Here is a 22,841-nt window from a genome sequence, read left to right on the forward strand (position 1 = left end):
TTTTTGTCAATTAGTTTAATATATGTCCATAGGTAGTTCATATGAATGCTTAAATTACAAAATTAGCTGCCATGGTCCAAATGTGTGGGACTTTAAGAAAGCTCTTATTAATCAAAAGATAGCTAAGCATATCAACTTTGAATTCTAAAATGTATTTTAAACTTTGTAAAACAAGGCTAATTCTAGAATTATATAGCATTAAAGTAATTAAATCTTATGTTATTTTGTTATTTTAATAACTTAATTTCATGAACTGTTAAAAAAAATATTACATTTGCATCTCCCAGTTTACACATTTCTGCATTAATTTAGAGAAAAATCCATGTGAAAAGTTTTCATGCAGTTACAAAGGCAGCAGCACATACTGCTTTCACAGCAACTTGTTATTGCCTCAGAACACACCTGCACATAAAGCATCAACAAAAAAATATCCACCCACCCCTCTCCCACCAAAAAACCCCAACCTTTTCCCATCCCCAGCAAAAATTACCTGGTACAAGCAGTGACTTAAAAAATGCTTTCTTAGTAGGAAGCATTTATAAAATGCAGAAATCTGAACAAGCTAAATGCTCGTGCAGATAGATGGGCCTCTTCCCCAAGAGTTCCTTCCCCAAGAGGCAGAAAGAACTCTCAATGGTTTAGGAAAGCTCATTTTTAAAAGTATATTTATGCATATTCATGGCTATTTCTTTAAAAGAATATACCCAGCCTCAATTGTAGAAGAAATAAAAGCAGAAGGAAAAGCAAAGGGACACAGCCATAACACAGAGAATAGAGCTTCTCCATGAACATCCAATAGTTTGCAACAACCAAGAAGGAAAAACATGTAACTTCACATAGACCACTGATCTGATCTAGGTGAAGCAGTGAATTTTTCATGCATTTGTTACTCACGGAAAACGTACAACCACTTAAATACAGCATTCACATTGTCATTAGCTTGTGTTATCAGGTAAGGAAAAAACTGTGCTCCTGTGCTACCTATCCTTAGAATTTTCCATGTACATGTGAGTATCCTAAGTCCTAGAGATATAACACTGTCATCAGCACCTCCCACCTACAAAACATACACTGAACTACATTATGTTTTGAGTCCCTGAAATTTCAATACCACATATAGTGTTCTAAATTTAATTTTTTTTACAAGGTTAATGTACACACAGAAGAAAACATCAAGCAATGTTTATTGTGCAATTCCAATAGTTATTTGTGGAATCTTGGCTTAGAGTCAGTCTTCACAGCCTTTGCAACTACCCAGTTTAAACAAAAAGCAACAATCTAATTATGTATCTATAAATTTCATGATATTTCTTCAAACATCAAAGCACTAAAAGCACTGATGATTCATGTTATAATTTTAAAAATATTTTAAAACTACACATATATCATTCCTTTTATAAAGTAATCAAAATAATTTGGTTATCTGGAAGAGAAATACTGAGACAGAGTCCTTCCATTGCATCTATAACCTCTGTAAAACTCCATATCAAAAACAGAACAGATGATGAAATAAGGATTTCTTAGTCACTTGAGAGTGTTTGAATTTTAAGATGAGAAATTAGTATTTTTTGTTTCCTGTGAATTCAGAGCTTACAGGTGGCATCAGGACTCCGATCTCTGGGATGACTTTACATGGCTTTCACTTTGATTTGTTTCATTTTCATTTGCTTCTTCTCTAATTTCTTTTGCTCACGCCTCAAGGCAGCTTCCTAGAGAAAGGAAATCCAAACTAAGCTCTAAGTACACATAAAAAAATCAAAACTAGAATACTGCCTATATTATTATTCAAAAACCTAGGCTTGTACCATAAATAACTTTCTAAAAGACAGTTATAAAAATTGCTAATCCCTATGTTGGTTAATGAAAATCAGCTTAAAATGAAGTAGCAGAAAAAAAAAAATGAAGTAGCAGTAACTAATCTCAAATTAGAAAGAAATTAAAAGCTATATTTAAGCAGCTTTGTTATTCTGATTTTTACTATACTCAAGAAACACTAATCCAGCTTTCATCATAACATCTATGTGTATCTGCCAAGGATTTGTACTTCAATTCAGAAAAGCTTAAGATCTCCTTTTTCAGTCTGTTAATTGGGCATCTCTTCTTATAAGCATAGATGTTAAACCTGAGCACAATACTTTAATGCATAATGTTAAACTGGGAGATTTTAATCATATTTTTATTTATGAATTAGGTTATATTAAAAGAGAAAAAGGAGCTCCAAACACATTATTTTAGTGGCAAAAGTCACTGGTTATTGTTATCTGTACTAAGGGAAGCCTTAGAGATCAAGTCAAAGTATGACTTCACTGGTTGGTTACTAGTCATCACATCTAATTAAAGATTATTTCAGCGGCAATCTCAAACTTAATTTTTTTTAGAAGTTTGGGGTAGAAATATCCTGAGAAACATACTCCTCCACTAGAGGACTGAGAAGATACAGAACAGGAAAAACAGAAGCATGTAGCATATACGGTTATTGATAGTATTACAAATTATGTCTCAAAGGGTCATTTGTAAATTGGTTTGGGAAGTATTGATTGTGTTAGATTTCAACACTAGCTCAGAAAAAACTACCTCTACAGCATGGAAGCCTGAAAGTTTATCCATCCATAGCTGTGCTCTTAAGTACCCTGAAGAACTGAACCATTATTGTTAACACCACTTTTATGGGAAAACGAACAGAATCGAATGACAAATGGTGAGGAGGCCTGAGTATCCCGGGCAACTTTCCTCAACAGCTTTAGTGACACTCCTGTACCCATGGCACTACACAGCTGCCTCACTGTTTCTTGCCAGCAGGTCTCCTGATTTTCTTCCATTCTCAAGATTATTCTCTTTAGAACTCACATCTCCCAGAACTTTGTTCTCTTCTTTTTTTGACTAGCATTTACAAGGTTTAAAACTGTAGAGCTAGACTATTGCATCTTACTTCACAAAAATGTGAAAACATGCTGATGTTTCAAACATAACATACTACAGCCTAAAAAGCTCGAGTTTGAGATCCCAGTTATGTACAAAATAGAAAACAAAAATACAAACAAAAAATATTCAGATTCTCTAATTCTATAAGCAAATTAAACATTTTATAAAATGAGATACATTTGGACCATAGGGCATATGTTCTGTTTTCTATTAAAATTCCTAATTTCTTTCTACTTCAGTTAAGTACTTGGCTTGAAAGATGATAGTGGAACTTTCAAAATGGGATTGTGCTGGGGAAGGGCTAATTTATATCATTCTCTAAGATCACAGACTCAATCTAACCTGGTTCGAAAGGGACAGATTATTTATTTTTCTTAATAGTGCTATCACAACTAATAATGTCCCAAGTGCAGAGAAATGCTCAACTTTTAGGCCTGTGTACACTCCTACACAGAATTTACCTTCACGGTCAAATGGCATAATAGGCATCCTTCTAAATCCTAGTTTTACCAAGCATAAGAAAAGTCTGTCTTACCTCCAGCCTGCGCTGTTTCTCAGGATCTTCCTCATTCATGATTCGCTCCTTCTCTGCTCTTTTCTTCTCCTCACGACGAGACTGTGCGGCTTCCTGTCTTTGCACATGTGTCAGCTTCAAGAAGTTTTCTTCTACCCGAGCTCGGTTTTTATCTGCTTTCTGTTTGCCCTTCTCCCCAAGAAACAAAGCGTTTCATAAGAAATCCATTTCAATCCAACAGAACCACGTCCCATTTAGTATTCTTTTATAGGAATACTTTTATAAGACTATTCCCATTTAGCACTTTAGGTCAAATAGCAAACTAGCAAAGATACAATCGCTAAAATCATTGCTCTCTGACTTCCCTGGGGGGAAAACAAAATAAAAGATGCCAACTTATAATAAAAGCTGTGGGTCTTACTTCTCTGTTGAGTCGGAACTTTTTGGCTTTATCGATAGAATAAATCACCATGTTCATCAGGGGTAGCAAAGCCTCCATATCCTTTGGGTAAGTGTTACCTGAGCCAGGCACTGGAAAACAAAGCCATTTTCCTATTGAGTTAATGGCAACATTAATACTTCTGGGCCCACCCAACTTTTTTTTTTTAATTTTTCTTCCGACCCCACCCCTCACTTTTTTTGTATTAATAGACTTCTTTCTCCAAGTGTCATAGACAGCTAAAATGCAGCAGAAAATATAAATTAAAATAAATAAAAGGATCTCTTATTGAAGAAATCCCAAAACCAATAAGCAGGCAAGCTTAATGCAGTTTTTGATGGCTATCATTTAGGAGGGAACAATATTCTCAAGATAATCATCTCACAGAAAATGAACCCAGGCAAGACCACAGAGCACTTACCATTAAATGTAAACAATAGTGTTCTCTTAGTGTCAGGCAGCTTTAAAGGCTGACCTTCCCTGTTATAAAAGAAAGGCTATTTAGAAAGAACACAAGAAAGATACTTTCCATTCACATAAATCACCCAACTCACTTAGATGAATAGATATATGCAGATAATCAGTACAGTATTTGGCTTGGCATCCCCAAGTTAAATATAATCTCAGAACCTGAAGGAGCTTTACAGGTCCCTTGGTCCACTTGTCTTATCTGATGGATGCATTCCCAAGTGATCTTTATCCTATACTTGAACACCTCCAATGAAGCTTCCCAGGCATCAGGATATAGTCCTCTCACCTGGGGAGCCAGAAATGAGCCTACATTTAAGTATGAGGCCCACATTTTAAATAATATTTTTGCTTATTTTGATGGATTTTTATGTTTTACTTCCAACTCCTATCTTTCTATAATGAAGCATCTTATTTTTGAGTTAGGCTCAGAATATATTTAGAAATGATTTACTATAGCATATATAATTTAGTTCTGACTCACCAAAGATCCTTTTGTAATCTCTATCAACCCTCCTCTCCTCCCCTCATACAAAAAAGGCTCCATGAATGTCACATGCCCACAGTGTTGTTACTGAGTTGAGCAAGGCAAGGATGATGCAACACTATCGATCCACAGGCATAAAGACCCGAATAATTCTGACACAGAACTAAAATCCAGATTGGCTTTTAACTGTTCTTAACTCCACAGCTTATGAAAGGAAAGCCCTTAACCAAAAATTTAGGTCAGAGCCAATTCTACATCAAGGGTAAACTTAAGTAAGTATCCACTCCTGAGAAAGGATGATTACAAATAACAAATTTAAGCTCTGAATATGAACATTCAAACAATGTTACTCTAAAGCCAGGAACCCTATGCACATTGAGAGCATCTGATAATATACTAGGAAAGAATATAACAAATGAAACCAGAAAAGGTCATGAAATAAAATGCAGATATCTCTAATCAAACATAAGTCAAAATCACAGATTCGTATCATAAATTTAAAAAGGAAAAGTAAAAAAAAATAAAAAAAAAAAAAAAGGAAAAGTAAACTACTACAACAGACAAAGAAATTAGCAATTACATTTTCTTAGTATTTGCCATTCTGTAAGAGTTTCATCCATCCCACTGAGTGGCTGGTGCATAATGTGATGACATACTGCAATCTGGGAGGCTTATCTGTTTGTCTCCCATAGGTTTTCAATTACTTTCATGACACATGCAGTCAAAGCAAAGGAAAACTTAGAATGCCTGTCATCAACTTCCCTCACTCATTTGGTAAGAAAAATTGGAGAAGCACCTTGCAGGTGTTTCAACAAAGAAAGCTAGTAGGGACAATTAACTTAAATATTTTTATCTCATACGTACTCTTGCATAATTTTTGGACCAGAGAACTGGTCTGAAAAATGAACGGATTCAATCTTGTCAGCATAGTGTGTAAGAAAGTGAACCATCTGAAAAAAAGAAAAAAAAAATTAAAGTAGGGTTTGATGCATTTCCCTTTATTCATAAAAATATTCACTCCTTAATCCTTGCGTTTTCACAACAGCATTAAGGTTAAAGCTTTTTAAAAATAAAGTTTAAATAAGAGAAGGGATCTCTCTACAAAGAAACTAGTACCTTTCTTTAGTCACACCAATGATCAAATTTCTTCTATGAGCAGCTGAACATATGTCTCAAAATAATGTTCTAAAACAAGAACAAATGCATGAAGATAAAATCTAAAATAATTTCAGGGGATCGTCATAAACACATCACCTTGAATTTACATCAGAACTGTCTTTGAGCTACTCTATATTTTTATGATGCTAAGATGTACTCCTACCATTCCACAACCAATAGAAAAAAAGGATTCCCTATGCATCTACACTAATGGACTAAATGACATGGTGATGAGGATTAATCTTGTAGTCCTTCTACAAAAACTTGAAAACCATTAGCAATCCTAGGAATAATTTTCTCTTGATTCAGAGAGAAATTACTTGACTAGTCAAACTCGTTTTTGATAAGTTAATCTACTGTTAAAGAAGGTATTTTAATGTTTTTGTGGGAAAGGAATACAGCATTGCCATAAAATGAAGAACTAGCACAGTGTGACTTTTAGAGTGCCTTGTAAACGCTAAGGTCTGCAAATGTATGTCTTCTATTGCATTTACCTTTGTATCCATCATTCCCTCTGTGACTTCTCCCATCTCTGACAGGATGGCCAAGGAGTCTGGCAGTCCATACTTTGCTCCAGACTTAGGTTTGTCACTACAAAACTCACTCTAGAGGAAGAAGTAATTGAAGGTAAGACATATTTTATTATGCACAAACTTTTTTTTCCCTCAAGAGAGTATGTTCTGACCTATTTCAAAGTGGTGCTTAACAATTCAAGTGATAGGAACACCTGGGTGGCTCAGTGTTGAGCGCCTGCCTTCGGCTTGGGGTGTGATCCTTGAGTCCCAGGATCAAGTCCCATATCGGGCTCCTTGCATGGAGCCTGCTTCTCCTATCTCTGACTCTCTCTGTGTCTCTCATGAATAAATAAAATCTTAAAAAAAAAAAAAAATTCAAGTGATATAATTACCCTATGTTCTGAAGTTGACTGCCTATGTAATAAAGAGGAACAATTCTCCATGTATTTGAGTTGGAAAAATGAGACATACCAGATCTTGCATCTCTTTCTGGAGTCGCACCAAGGCTTTCCGAGTGCCAACAGCAAATACATAGGTATCCATGTCTTCATCATTCATGGTTACTTTTATTTGCTTAAAGACAACAACAACAGAATTCACCTGTTAGGTTCTGTGATATGCAGAGTTCTATGATGGCCCCTGAGAGTCCCACCCCCTGAGGTCTACATTCTCCCCTTGAATGTGAGAGGAACCTGTGAGTATGATGGCTATCACTCCCATGATTATGTTGTGTCAGAAGCCTGCTGATCAGATGACACTGAGTTAGTCAAAAGGAACTTTATCTTGGAATGACCAATCAAATGAGCCTTTAAAAGGAACTAGGCCCAAGAAAAGCCTTGAAGTAGGAAAGGGCTTGGGTGGGGGGCTATGGCAAAGACCTCAGAATGGCTTCTAGGAGCTGAATGGTTTCCAGTTGGCAACAGTAAGAAAATGGAGACTTACAACCATGGGGACCTGACTTCTGCCAACAACGTGAATGACCTTGAAAAGAGGAACTCAAGCTCTCGAAATTCAAGTTGCTGAACAACTGGACTTATTGGGAGGATAGTGTACCCAGAAAGGGCCTGGGAGCCCTCTGTATACCATCCCCATGCCCATATCTTGCCTCTCTTCCATTGGACTATTCCTGAATTGTATCCTTTATAATAAACCAGTAAATATAACTAAAGCTTTCCTGAGTTCTATGAGCCATTCTAGCAAATTACTGAACCCAAAAGGAGGGCCATGGGAACTCTTGATTTATAGCCAGGTAGTCTCAGAAGTATGATAGCCTGGGACTTGCAAGTGGCATCTGAAGTATGAGCAGTCTTGTGGGACTGAGACCTTTATTTTATTTTAAATATTTTATTTATTCATGAGAGAATAAAGGAGACAAAGGCAGAGACACAGGCAGAGGGAGAAGCAGGCTCCATGCAGAAACCTGACGTGGGACTTAATCCCGGGACTCCAGGATCACGCTCTGGGCCGAAGGCAGGTGCTAAACCGATGAGCCAACCAGAGATCCCCACATTCCTTTTTTTTTTTTTTTTTCCCCACATTCCCTTTTAATGTGTTTTCTTCTTGACCTTCGTGCCCTTGACCCTTCTCAGAGCCTCCTAGACATAGGCCCTTTGGACCGAGTTTCTCAGGGATGCCCATACCGCCCCTTAGCCCTTCCCGGCATTGGTCTACAGTCCTGCCCCGGAAGCTGGAGCCTGGGTGTTGGGGGACCTCTTGCCTCAGCTGTACGATTCTCTCCCATGGGTGTGATTTTGCCCTAACTGGTCGGACATAACTCGGTGCTGAGAGAGTAAAGCTGTGCAGCACCAAGGCACGGAAGCTCGGTGCGTCCGCAGAGCTGGGCCCAGCTTGTGCCCCTTGGAGCCTGAAGCCTGCCAATGCTCCCAGGAGGCGGCATCAGAGAAAGACGCCCCAAGTTGAACTGGCCTGACCCCCCTCCCCGCCCGTCCCAGGGAAGCCCTGTGAACCTGAGCCAAAGGGCTGATGTGCACTTGTTTACTATGTAAGCAGGAGTAGAAGAATGTCTGATGTACAGTGGAACCTTGTACAGAATAAATAATAGCTTTGAGAAGTTGAAAAAAAAAAAAAAAAAGGACTGTGGGACCCATAGCTGTGTTTCTACCACCTGAGAGCAGCATTCAGTTCTGGTACAGAGAATAGGTCTAAAGAGGCATTGATTGGAGTGGAGGGTATGAAACTGCACACTGATCTCTTTGAACACAAGCACCTCATGGTGGAAAGACAGCTGTCCAATTTCGTCATTGACACAGATGTTGAATTCCTGAATCTTGGTGGACAATGGGGGAATATTTTCAATCAGGCACAGAAATGTTCTAGAACAAGAAAGAAGAAAGTTTCCAAGTTCTGGCACTCTGGCCAGGCCCGGGTGCATCTGAGAGAAAGCTCTCCGGCAGAGCTGCAGGTGCCATAGTGGGATGGTATGGCTGTATCACGATGGTGACTGGCTAAGCTAGTAACCAAAGTGGTTAAAGAAATCCCTGAGGGGCACCTGGGCGCTCAGTGGAGGAGCATCTGCCTCAGCTCATGTCATGATCCCGGAGTCTAGCATTGAGTCCAGGATCAAGTCCAACCTCGGGCACCTCACAGGGAGCCTGCTTCTCCCTCTGCCTACATCTCTGCCTCTCTCTCTGTGTCTCTCATGAGTAAATAAAATCTTAAAAAAGATTAAAAAAAAAAAAAAAAACAGTCCTCCAGACCTTTAACTTGTAGAATCTGGCACTAACTCCAGTGTACAATGTCAGAAATGAATTGAACTGAATTGTTGGACCCACAGCTGTTATCTGGACAACCAGAGAATTGGCTGTTCATGTTCGTAAACACCACAGATAAAGTTTTTAATACACTGCATTGGACCAGGAAGATAAAGTTATAAACCTCAAGAGCCTGGTATGTTAAAACATGGCACTATTTGTCATATTAACTATATCTTAAGATGTCTGGGTCAAAAATTATCAGTACGTAGAGGGAAGTGTTAAAGTAGAGAAATACAGGAAAGACCTGGCAAGATGGCAGCTCTAAAAGGATAGGTTTTCTGTTCTTCCATCATTGAACAGAAATTACACAAAACAACACCTTAAATAAAATCCAGAAAAGGGGCTAAAAAATACAGAGACTTGTGTTTATTGAGGCTGTCTTTACAGAAAAAATAAGAGATAAAACAATGGCTGATTCAGAGAAAAAGACATTAAATCTACCTCATGAAAGAATTGGAGAAAAAAATTGAAAATGATTACAACATCTGAAGAATAATTTAGGATAGCTGAAGATGCAGCAAAATTTCCTCCTTTCTACCTAGTAAGATGGTATCTAGTAGGAGAAAGAATGATAGGACTCTTAACCATAAATGATAGAACTCTTAACTAACGAGGCTTTAAAAATTAGTAGATTAAACCACCAGTGGCCATATAAGACAAAATGAAGTGAATAAAAGATACAGATTTGCAACTAAAAATGAAACCTTTAAAATAGTAACCATGGGGACACCTGGGTAGCTCAGTGGTTGAGCATCTGCCTTCAGCTCAGGTTGTGATCTGGGGTCCTGTGCTCCCCATGGGGATCCTGCTTCTCCCTCTGCCTATGTCTCTGCCTCTCTTGTGTCTCTCATGGATAAATAAATAAAATCTTAAAAAAATAATAAAATAAAATAATAACAATGAGTTTCAATCCAATGACATTCTGAAGTACATAATCATATTACTAATACAGCACTTGATTACCAAATACTCCTTTGTATTTTGACATATATGCACACATCTCTTGTTCTACTAGCTCATATAAAAGAGACTGTATATTTTGGTTTCCTGTAGCAGAGGGAGCCAGTACAATTATTTATTAAATGAATGAAGGGAAGGGCTGGAATGTGGTATTTCTGACAAAGGATACAATTTGCAGATTAGCATGTTGACTTAAACAAAGGGAAGAAGGTATACAAAACAATAAGGTCCCTAGATCATGATTTGAACTCATTCAGCCCAAAATGTGTTATCTGAAGTAAAATTATTTAAGAAATCCACCTTATTATCAAAGATAAAAGCATTAGCAAGGCACAGAGTAAGATGAGAGTGCAAACTAACTGTGACAACTGTTTCCCCTCCATTATCCAGATGGATTCAGCGAATCTACCTAGCGATAGAGTAGTATCTCCTTCCCTACAAAAAGCACATGTTCCCCACTCCCCATAGTTGGTACACGAAGTAGAAAATAATCCATCGACATAGAAAAGGGTCCATTTTTGGCAAGGAACACAAGTTGCCTGAAATTCAGACAGAATACAGGCAAGGAATGGTGTAAGTTCTAAGAAGTTAAGAATTTAATCTGTACAGAGAAAACCAGTAGGAAGAATACATACCACTTGATCACTCACTGGTCTCATCATTCGGGCCAGGACATTCAGTAAGTCTTGTCTCTTAAGGAACTGAAAACCCAAGAGAATAGTTGCAACTTTTATTACTATAAAGACCTTGAAGGGGGAATCGAATGTTTCAAGAAATATACTCTACATTTGCCAATTAGTGGAAAGAGGATTTTTACATCTAATTTTTAGCTAAAAGAAAAAGGATAAGATAGTAAATTTGGATCTGGAACCACACTGGAAAACAATTAAAGGAAGATATACGTTGTACCACTAATTCTGAACTTACCCTCAGCTGGATGAGCATCCCTTCACAGCACACTCGACCAGAACACCACAAATTGTAAATATGCTCATTCTCTTGGTTCAGCTTTCCTGTACTTGTTGCTTCTTTGTTAGTTCCATCATCCCCTAAGGGTAAAACCATTTAATGTGATTCACGGAAAATGTTGGGGCCTAATCATCACACTTCCTCCACTCTGACCCCCAAATGATCATAGATTTAGGGAAGCAATACTTTGCTATCTTACAGAACTCTCCTTCGGACATACATTACAACAGATGGTCATCATTCCTTTAAATACTCTTTGTGTCCATCGAAAAATTATGGAGGGGCACCTGGCTAGTTTAGTCAGTAGAGGATGTGGCTCTTGATCTCGGGGTTGTGAGTTCAAGCCCCACAGTGGGTGTAGAGATTACTTAAAAATATAATCATGGACTCTAGTGTTACCTGTTAATGATGATTAGCTCAAAATATAAATTTCTCAAAAGTAGATACAAAATGGATGGAGCAAAATCAGTTAAAAAGGCCTGTCAAAGGTTAAAACAAACAAACAAACAAAATTCCTAAGCAGTGAATAAAAAATACCATGAATACAAACTATTCAACACTCTTGCCTATGTCTCCTGTGGATTAACTTTAACCAAATTTGCTTTTCCAACAGCAACATGGTAACAGTTGGTATTAAGAGTTGTATTTTACATCTAGAAAGAGCTCAAATTCCAATCATTTCCTTCTTTCATGTAATTCATGCAGTGTAGTATCTGTTCACTGAATGAATACAAAAGAAATTGTTCAACCTCACAAGGGAAAGCATAGTGACACACCAAATGAAAATACATGAGGGGAAGTGGAAGGCATTAAACGCTGTTTGTTTGTTTGTTTGTTTGTTTTTTTCCCCTGATTTCCAAGTAAAAAAGTACTCTGAAATGCTATGGTACAGTGGTGAGAGAGAGAGCATGGACTTTTTTTTTTTTTTTTAAGATTTTATTTATTTATTCATAGAGACAGAGAGAGAGAGAGGCAGAAACACAGGCAGAGGGAGAAGCAGGCATCATACAGAGAGCCTGACGTGGGACTCGATCCAGGGCCTCCAGGATCACACCCTGGGCTGCAGGCGGCTAAACCGCTGCACCACGGGGGCTGCCTGAGAGCATGGACTTTGAAAGCAAGTAGACTGGCTTCTCATATCATGGTTGCAATTTAATAGCTTAACATTTCTAGACTTTAGTGCCTCCTTAAGAAAAGAAACTATATCCAACTGACAGTGTTGTTACAAGGATTACCTAAGAGGGCACATGGGTAGCTCAATAGGTTAAACTCTGCTCCGGTCATGGTCCCAGGATTGAGCCCCATGTTGGGCTCCCTGCTCAGTGTGAAGCCTGCTCCTCCTTCCCCCCACTGCTGTGCTCTCTCACACACACATTCTCTCCCTCTCAAATAAATAAAATCTTTAAAAAACAAACAAAAACAAAGACTACATAAGAAACAATGTATGCAAAGTACCTAGCATAACATATAAACAGTAGGCTAAAGAGCTGAGCAGATGGATACTTGCTTACTAAAAAGAAACACAGTGTGAAAGGCCAAACTGAGATGAAGGTGGAGTGAGTCCACCTTATTCCCTCACTACACAAGCATGGGGCTTCCTCTAAGGTACTTCAGTGTATACCTTTTCAATGGATTTGAACTAAAGTACCCAGAACTTGAGGAAATTCTGAGGGATTTCTAATTTCTAAAAGATGAAATGAAAGCATCAAGCTACCTAAAATGTCAAAATTCCTTGTTTTCAGCCAGACTTCTATCAACTTGTTTTGATAGCACTGTGAACCTTATTCTAATCAGAAGCTGTTTAGCAATTATTGATTGATGAAAAATTAGAAAATTACTTTTTATTTTTTTATTATTATTTTTTTAATCTACGATAGTCACACACACAGAGAGAGAGAGAGAGGCAGAGACACAAGCAGAGGGAGAAGCAGGCTCCATGCACTGGAAGCCCGACGTGGGATTCGATCCCGGGTCTCCAGGATCACGCCCTGGGCCAAAGGCAGGCGCCAAACCGCTGCGCCACCCAGGGATCCCAGAAAATTACTCTTTAAATTAAATTAATTCAGTACATAAAACAATAAAAATGGGATCCGGGCAGCCCGGGTGGCTCAGCGGTTTAGCGCTGCCTTCAGCCCTGATCCTGGAGACCCGGAATTGAGTCCCACGTCAGGCTCCCTGCATGGAGCCTGCTTTTCTCCCTCTGCCTGTGTCTCTGCCTCTCTCTGTGTGTGTCTCTTATGAATAAATAAATAAAATCTTTAAAAAAATAAAAAATGAGATCCTTCTTCAGAGGAAAAAAAAAAGCAGCCTCTTCAGCAGTCCATGAAAGCAGTTAGATGCTTATACTGAAGGGAATAAACAGTTCTTACAAGGTGGTATTCAAGCATGCAGCTGGACTTATATTAGCCTAACTTACCTACTAAGGTAAAGTTGCTCTCCAAAAGCTCTCTGTGAGTGTTAAACCAGGCTTGAGCAAGGCGGCTATTTTTATTCTTCCCAATGATATAATTCATGATGTAAGCGAGCAGACCAGTTACCATCAAAATTTCTAGGTAATAACTCTCCCAACTGTTCTGGAGGTGTGCAGGAACCTAAAGATGAACAATCATTCCATTTAATGTTGGCTGAGGCTGAAGGATGGAGTCTAACTCATGGGATAAAGGATAATGAGAAAAGTGGATAATTTAGATAATTGACGGTTATCTTTGGTTATACTTTGAAAAATATGCTCATTTTAGTTTTCTAGGTTAGCTTTGAAAAGATTCTTTAAGGAAATGTGAGGACAATCAAACGGAATGAAAAGCTGGAAAGCCCTCTGTATTAAACTTGATTCTGAGTCTTACCCCCAAAGAAACCCAGTTTCCAGTCTCTTCATCATTCCTTGATAAATACAACTAGGAGGGCTTGAATAAAAACATAGGGGTTGCTCCTCTAAGTGTGGAGTTTTATCAGAAGAATTGATGTCAAGTTCTTTCACAGCTCCCCACTATTACGTCAACACCAGCTATATTTAATGATATTTTTAATTATATTTCTGGAATTAGTAACAGCTATTTTGTTGGTTAGTATGGAATTCAGAATCCTATATACCTACATCAACAATTGTTATTGGGTCTTTATTTTTGCTAGAAGAAGTATCTGGCTTGTCTTCATAACCTTCAAATTCTTCATCATCATATGGCTCACTCTCCGTATCTCCCTCCTACAAAAACGAGGAACAATCTGTTTTCCCCTACAAATGTGGCCAGTAATTGCATCTCATTTTTGTAGGCAATATTTGTAGAGGAAAACAGAACATGTAAGCAGCAGCACAGAACACAGAGATATTCCAAGTTTATAACAAATGATAACTCTCCATGCATTTGAACTTTGATATAATTCCCACCTATACACAGTTCTATTCTCCAACCATTCCAGGTAGGCTTTCCATAGAGAAGAAAAATATAATTCATTCTTCCATCAGTGTAAAGGTGGAACATATCACAAAACATTTAGAAGAGCTCTACCTACTGAACAAAAATGAAGATAGCAGAGAGTAAAGGTCTCCTTAGATCTGGGTATTACTTTTAATATCTGGGAAAGGGCCAGTTACAAATCTTCTAATCTTTCCACTTTCCCAAGAATCAAGAAAAAGAACCTCACCTGGGTATCTGCATCTTCAAAATCTCCTTCTTGGTTTTCATCCTGCCCTTCCAACTCCACAGTGGTCTCGTCTTCATCATCTTCAGTAGTTATCACCCGTTGAGGAGATTCAGTAACAGAATCTTCTGTGACATCCTCAAATTCAGCAAAGTCATTATCATCATATTCTACTATGTCTTCCTCATCCTCAAAATCATCAAACTTGGCTTCAGAGACACTCCCGAACACCAAAAGGACAACACACAAAGCAAGGAAGGCTTTCATTGCACCTTAAAAATGAGTTAAAAATAATAATAAACCAAAATTCTAAATGGACAACTACTATATATATATATATATACACCAATCAAATTTTATAGTTAAAAAAATCAATCTGTGATCTCTCCTGCTTTTTAAAATTTTAATACTATTCACTTCATTTTTGTTTAAAGATTTTATTTATTTATTCATGAGAGACACAGAGAGAGAGGCAGAGACACAGGCAGAGAGAGAAGCAGACTCCATGCAGGGAGCCTAATGTGGGACTCGATCCTGGGACTCCAGGATCATGACGCCCTGGACTGAAGGCAGGCACTCAACTGCTGAGCCACCCAGGCGTCCCTAATACTATTCATTTCAGATAGCATTATATAAAGAGCAATGAAGGGAGGGTCAAGAGTTCTGGGTTCTAGTCTGGACTCTGCCACTAGCTATCTGTGAAATCTTGGACAAGTCATTTAATTTCTTTAGGTTGGTTTTCATTAACACTGTGTATTCAGTAAGCATTTAAGAACTGGGAAGCAGTATAAAGAAATAAGAATGAAGGACGCCTGGGCAGCTCAGTGGTTGAGCGTCTGCCTTCAGCTCAGGGCATGTGTGATCCTACATTGGGTTCCTCACGGGGAGCTGGCCTCTCCCTCTGCCTATGTCTCTGCCTTTCTCTGTACGTCTCTCATGAATAAATAAATAAAAATCTAAAGAAAAAAATGCAATTATCTTTTTTTATTTTTTAAAGATTTTATTTATTTATTCATGAGAGACACAGAGAGAGAGGCAGAGATACAGGCAGAGGGAGAGGCAGGCTCCATGCAGGGAGCCTGACGTGGGACTCGATCCCACGTCTCCAGGATCACACCCTGGGCTGAAGGCGGCGCTAAACCACTGAGCCACCCAGGCTGCCCGCAACTATCTTTTTTTTTAAAAAAAGATTTATTTATTTATTCATTGTGGGGAGGGGGCAGAGACATAGGCAGAGGGAGACGCAGGCTCTTTGTAGGAGCCGCACATGGGACTCGATCCCGGATCCCAGGATCATGACCTGAAGGCAGCCACCCAACCGCTGAGCCACCCAGGTGTCCCAAAATGCAACTACCTGTTAGCAGTAATACGTAAATAGAAAAACCGTTTGTCCTCAGATCAACTTTGTGTGTGTATATGTGAACATCATCATCATGAAAGCTAATGTTTAAGATATAAAAGTTCTAGGGATGCCTGGGTGGCTCAGTGGTTGAGTGTCTGCATTCAGCTCAGGGCATGATTGTGGAGTCCTGGGATCGAGTCCCACGTCAGGCTCCCAGCATGGAGCCTGCTTCTCCCTCTGCCTATGTCTCTGCCTCTCTCTCTCTCTGTGTCTCTCATGAATAATAAAATCTTTGTTAAAAGGAAAGAGAGGGATATATAAAAGTTCTAGGCCCTGTCCTAAAGGCTTTACAGTAAAAAAGCAACAAATTTAATCCTCATAAAAACCCTTTGAGAAAAGTAGCATTAACATCTCCATTTCACAGATAATTAGAAATGAGGTGCAGAGACACTAAGTAATACAAATACCAAGTGGCACAGAGCTATGATTTTGATCCCAGTTATGCTTCCAAAATCCCTACTATGAACCGCTTCTCAAGATGATTTTCAAATGTAAGCCAGTGGCTGTGATTTTACATCATTTACTTAAAAGTAGTAATTTTGTTTTGTTTTGTTTTTTGGTGGGCAGCAAAGCAAGGTTTATAGAGTGAAAGTAAAATTTATTGAATGATAGAGTACAAAGATCCCAGAGGACCGGAGAGAGTTGCCCAAAATAGTAAATTTTTGTTAACAAAATTGTTCCTAGTATACATAATGGGATTATATACATCAGCATTTCACAGCTTTCTGAAGAGAACACTAGGTATTCCACCCTCTAAACAAGTTCTGAACCAATAAATACAATGAAATCAGATCTATGACAAAAATATGCCAAATGATATGAAAACATCTTACCAAACAGGTAAGGCTTTACCAAAAAGGGAGAACATTTGATCCACAGTTTGAAGCATAGTTAGATTTAAAACATCAAATCTATTTAGGTTGTATTTCTAGTTCTCCTTTCTCATCTGAACACGAGCCCTACAGCACCAATTGTGTAACAGACATGTCCATTTTTGTGCCCTACTCACTTTTCTGTACAGGGTCAAATAATAAATATATAGGCTTTGTGTATAGCATACTGTCTCCATTACATATTCTTCTTTTTAAAAACAATCCTTTAAAAATGTAAAAACCAGGGGATCCCTGGGTAGCTCATCAGTTTAGCGCCGCCTTCGGCTCGGGGCATGATCCTGGAGACCCGGGATCGAGTCCCACGTCGGGCTCCCTGCATGGAGCCTGCTTCTCCCTCTGCCTGTGTCTCTGCCTCTCTCTCTCTGTGTGTCTATCATAAATAAATAAATAAAATCTTAAAAAAAATAAAAATGTAAAAACCATTCTTAGTTCATAAGCTATACAAAGACAGTCTAGTCTGTCTCTCAGGCTGCAGCCTGCTGACCACTGCCCTACAATCACCTTAAAACCAGCAGGTACCTGAATTTCTCTATCTCTATAATATTAATCCCATTTTCCAGTCTTGTTTGAAAGAAAGATATCTAATTTTTCACTTTCTTTTTCCTTTGATACCTAAACAGACATCAAATCCTGATGTTTCCTTCGTTGGTTCCCAAAGCCACCATGATAGTCCAAGTTATCACCTGCTAAAGAATCACAGTGATATTCTAAATGATCTCCCCATCTAAACTCTCTCCCTACCCCCTTCTTCTCTTCCTAAAAGACATCATCTTCCTAAAACACAACTTTTATTCCATAAGAATTTAATAACCATCAAAGGCTAACCAATTCCTATAGAATATTATAAACCCTTCTGGCTTTCACTGCCTTTCATAAGATAATCCTACCATATCTAATCAAATGTACCCTCATTGAACACATCACCACATCAAATACTATGTCAAGAGAAGTAAAACATCATAAATTTGCATGATACTTTAGCTGCAAGGGATTGTGTTATAGTATTAGTTATGATAGTAAAAAATTTGAAAAGTTGGGTTAAACTGTGGGTACATACAAAAAACAAATTCAATTTTTTTGTCCATTAAAAATTGTAACAGGGCCGCCCAGGTGGCTCGGCGGTTTAGCGCCACCTTCAGCCCAGGGCCTGATCCTGGAGACCTGGAATCAAGTCCCACATCAGGCACCCTGCATGGAGCCTGCTTCCCCCTCTGCCTGTGTCTGCCTCTTTCTCTGTGTGTCTCTTATGAATAAACAAAATCTTTTTTTAAAAAATGGTTACAAATGAAGTAAGAAGCTCCGTTTTTTTTTTTTTAAAGATTTTATTTATTCATGAGAGACACAAAGAGAGAGGCAGAGACAGAGGCAGAGGGAGAAGTAGGCTCCCTGCAGGGAGCCCAATGTGGGACTCAATCCCAGGAACCCGGGATCAAGACCAGAGCCGGGATCAAGACCAGAGCCAAAGGCAGATGCTCAACCACTGAGCTACCTAGGCGTCCTGAAGCTCTGTTGCTTTAAAAGCAAATACACATAAACAATAAGGTTTTGACATATATCTATAAGTAGTTACTTTATATGGTAAGATAATGTGCATTTTGCCTTTTTAATTTTCCTATGATGTGCTTTTGTATTAAAAAGTTCTTGGGGGATCCCTGGGTGGCGCAGCGGTTTGGCGCCTGCCTTTGGCCCAGGGTGCGATCCTGGAGACCTGGGATTGAGTCCCACGTTGGGCTCCCGGTGCATGGAGCCTGCTTCTCCCTCTGCCTATGTCTCTGCCTCTCTCTCTCTCTCTCTGTGTGACTATCATAAATTAAAAAGAAAAAAAAAAAAAAAGAGTTCTTGGGACCCCTGGGTGGCTCAGTGGTTGAGTGTGTGCCTTCAGCCCAGGGCGTGATCCTGGAGTCCGGGGATGGAGTCCCACATCAGGCTCCTCGCATGGAGCCTGCTTCTCCCTCTGCCTATGTCTCTGTCTCTGTCTCTCATGAATAAATAAATAAAATCTTTAAGTAAGTAAATAAATAAATAATAAAAGGTTCTTTAAAAAAAATAAAACATGGTTCCTGTACTCAAAAAGTGCTACAGACTATGGGATAGCTATAGCAAGTTTGGTACAATGAAACATTGGGTTTGTAGACCTAAGTTAGTTAGGGTAATTAGGCTAGAAAGACCAGCAGGAGCCAAATCATAATGATCCTCATTTAAATACCACACTAAGAAGTTTGGATAATTAAAATCAACTAAAGGACTTAGGTAGGAGAGTGGCACCATCAGATTTACAATTTAAGCCTGATAGCTTATACATAGGTTGTACTGGAATAGGGCACATGAGGCAGGAAAAACAGAAGTGGCTGAGACAGATAAGAGATAAAACAGGATTGAACTGGCAGTGCTGTTGGGAACAAACAGGAAAAGAGATCTGACAGATACTAAGAATTATGCTTGTCAGCATGAAGTGACTGGATATAGGGAATGTGAGAAAGTTAGATTTGGGTGATTCCAAGTTTTGTCTTGAACAAAGTCATCCTTGAGATAAAGAATAAAGGAGAAAAATTGGGGGAGGAGGCAATAAATTTAGTACCTGTTGAAAAGTTTGGAGTATAAAAAATAAAAGTTTGGAGTATTTTCAGGTAGTATGTTGGATGATTAACATTCACAAAATCCTTATAAAAAGGAATTATAACCTATTTTACAGATGGAGAAAAAGAAGTAGTTTGAAATATTAAGTCTGGAGTTCAGGATAGAAGCCTAAGATGGAAACAGAGATGGTGCCAGAATGGATGAGATCCCCAGGGAGTATTAAGAGTTAGGAGAATAAAAAAAACAACAACACCCAAAACTCTAGAAACAAATCATAACAGCTTAAGAGTTAGGCATAATAGGAAGAACTGTAATGGGAAACTAAGAAGGAATGGTTAGAAAAGAAAAAGAGACTCTGGTCAAAGTGGTATCATAGAAGTCAAAGGAGAAGCATATTTCTAAGGAAACAGAGCTCAGTTTTAATTGCTACAGAAAGTTCAAGTAAGAAACAGAGCAGAAATTTCCAAATACTAACAAAATCATTATTGGCAACTGCAAGGAGGTGATCGAGACAGAAGCCAGAATGGAGGGAGTTGAGTACTAACGGAAGTGAATGGGTGGCAAAAAGGAGTATACAGTACTCTTTCCGGGTACTCTAGGATAGTAAATATTCTATATCTCATATTTACAACACTGTAAATTCTTAAAGGAATTAGTTGAATATCAAAGGTTATTGCCCAATACTTTGTAATCCATGGCTACTCCAGAAACATACTTAAGGGACGCCCGAGTGGCTGAGTGGTTGAGCATCTGCCTTTGGCTCAGGGCATAATCCTGCTCCAGGGATGGAGTCCTGAGTCAGGTTTCCTGTGAGAAGCCTGCTTCTCTCTCTCTGCCTATATCTCTGCCTCTTCCTCTGTGTCTCTTATGACTAAATAAATAAAAACTTAAAAAAGAAGACTTACTTAAGATTCAACAAAATTCATAAAATTTGAAAGGCACAAATGATTTGATAAATGCCATAAAGGACAGGCCAATAGCATATCCTTTCCAATATCTGATCTTTGAAGTCAGCACCAGGGGACATTTTATGGAAAAAACATAGCTGTTTTCTCTCTCTTTTTTAATTTATTTGATGGAGACAGAGAGCACAGGTAGGGGGAGCTGGGAGAAGGAGAGGGAGAGGGAGGGAGAGGGAGAAGCAAGGCTTCCCCCCCAGCAGGGAGTCCAATGCAGGGCTGGATCCCAGGATCCTGGCTGGGACCATGGCCTGAGCCACCCAGGCACCCCCACAGCTGCCTTCTCAACACCAATTTTTTTTTTTTTAAGATTTTATTTATTTATTCATGAGAGATACAGAGAGAGAGAAGCAGAGACACAGGCAGAGAGAGAAGCAGGCTCCATGCAGGGAGCCTGACACAGGACTGGATCCTGGGACTCCAGGATCACAATCCGGGCTGAAGGCAGGCACCAAACCGCTGAGCCACCCAGGGATCCCCCTCAACACCAATCTTAAAGAGGTTTGTGATGTCTCCAAACATCTCTAGCTTACTTTAATAATCTTTTATTATAGTCAAAAGTGGAAAAAATATGAAAAAGAGCACATACTTTGGTGGAGTTACATTGTTAGAAAAACATCAGCTCTACCATTTACAAGCCATACGATCTTAGACTAATTACCTAAAATTCCCCGTTCCCCACATACAAAAAAAGGGATACCCATTCACTATTTGCCTCACTTATAAGGCTGTGGTTGGTATTACAGGAGATATGTGCCTGGCACATACAAGGCATTCAATAAATACTAGTTCTCATTCCTTTTTCTCCTGTGCCTTATGAACACACTTTAATATTTAAAATATTAAATATTTTAGTGCTTCTCTTTCCAAATTTGTTTTATACTTTTTCAAAGAGAAGCAAATAAAGATTAATATTGGCACAGGCCGCTTGATTAACCGCCAGAAAGTCTCATTATTTCAAATTGAACTTCCACCTAGAATGTTCACACCACAGAAACATTTCTAAGATAACTTAGCACTGTAACAGGCTTCTTCAAGGTTATTTAGGTTAAAATTATCCAAGTCACTTATATCTTGGCCTTCCCTCTGAGAAGTTTCTCTGCTGCACCTGTCATCTCATTTCTCAAAGGCACAACTCCTTGCCAGGACACCCGTTCCTGAGAGTCCTGGGCAGGAAATACAAGCACTAACAAGTCTGGGGTCTGATTATCTCCTGCTAGCTCACTCCGTAGTCTCCCGGTAACTGGGTCTGAACTTAAAAAACCTGAAGAGCAATAAATGAGGAAATCATTCCTTGTCATTTTAGATTAGGCCTTTCTGACAAGTGCCAGACTACCAGACTTCTGCAAATCATGTAGACATTTCCTTGTCTCCTTGCACCCGTTGGATAAAAACCGCCTTATGTCAGAAACCTTGAGAAGGCTGACCACAGAGACTGTTGCTTCTGTTAAGCCACCAGGGTCTAGTTTTTTTCAACCATGGAGAATCAATTCACCCTCACAGTTATACTCCACTCTTCCTGCTGCACACTGTAAGCTTCCTGTAACTTTGCCCTTCTAGTTGGCATCTGCCCATACCTCTGCGGGGAAGTTCTCAAAAACCGTTAAAATCACCCCAACCCCGAAGACCAAGAGAAAATGGGCCTTGGGGTGGACGACGTTTGTTTTCTGTTTTTAAGAAAGTCAGGAGAGGTGAGAAGGCGTGATCCATGTCACCCGGGGCCTGACTTGGAGGGGCTGGGTGGTAAAGGGACTCGGCTAGGCCACGCAACTTAAAGTCACCGCTCGGCCTGGCCCGGCTGCACCGACTAAACACGTCATGGCCCGTTTCCTACCTGTACCGGCGGCAAGAACTCGGCCCGACACTCCTGCGGCCGCGGCTTCTCCGCCCGGCCGCCACTTGCGCGGTCGCCGCGGTTTCACTGCCCCTCGATCCCTCTAGGACACAGCCGGACCAGGTAGCTCAGTCACGCTGAGCCACTCTTTACGTAGTCTCCGCCATCCGTTACGTAGAATGCGTGCGGGCTGTCCGCGCCTGCGCGCGGCGAGGGGCGGGGGGCGGGGGAGCGGCCTGCGGCCTCAGGAACCGCGCGAGCCCTCCTCCTCCCCGCCCAGCAGAGGCAAGGTGGGGCCGCTGGGAAGATTACATAATCTCGGCTCGCGGGC

At 39.6% G+C, this 22,841-nt stretch overlaps 1 protein-coding gene across 1 annotated transcript; it reads right to left on the reverse strand.

Annotated features, from left to right (window-relative positions):
• Positions 1–22,757, reverse strand: CCDC47 (coiled-coil domain containing 47). Its single transcript, XM_041727044.1, has 13 exons — positions 22,511–22,757; positions 14,849–15,117; positions 14,301–14,408; positions 13,623–13,797; positions 11,165–11,286; positions 10,873–10,938; positions 6,975–7,076; positions 6,483–6,593; positions 5,695–5,780; positions 4,297–4,355; positions 3,858–3,967; positions 3,458–3,625; positions 1–1,709 (listed from the first exon to the last, which is right to left on the reverse strand). Exons 2-13 carry the CDS (start codon positions 15,110–15,112, stop codon positions 1,629–1,631), a joined length of 1,452 nt encoding a protein of 483 aa, XP_041582978.1. The 5' UTR covers positions 15,113–15,117; positions 22,511–22,757; the 3' UTR covers positions 1–1,628.
• Between the last annotated feature and the right edge of the window lie 84 nt (positions 22,758–22,841).

Source organism: Vulpes lagopus, chromosome 12 (genome assembly GCF_018345385.1).
Source record: "Vulpes lagopus strain Blue_001 chromosome 12, ASM1834538v1, whole genome shotgun sequence".
NCBI classification, from domain to species: Eukaryota; Metazoa; Chordata; class Mammalia; order Carnivora; family Canidae; genus Vulpes; species Vulpes lagopus.

What these genes read in the sequence shown, in the direction of transcription:
- CCDC47 (XM_041727044.1), bottom strand. Translation starts at nt 15,112, where the DNA reads ATGAAAGCCTTCCTTGCTTTGTGTGTTGTCCTTTTGGTGTTCGGGAGT. An exon ending in GGTCCAAAAATTATGCAAGA is followed by an intron (nt 4,356 to 5,694) that starts GTACGTATGAGA and finishes CTTTTATAACAG; the next exon opens with GGAAGGTCAGCCTTTAAAGC. An exon ending in AGAAACAGCGCAGGCTGGAG is followed by an intron (nt 1,710 to 3,457) that starts GTAAGACAGACT and finishes TCCTTTCTCTAG; the next exon opens with GAAGCTGCCTTGAGGCGTGA.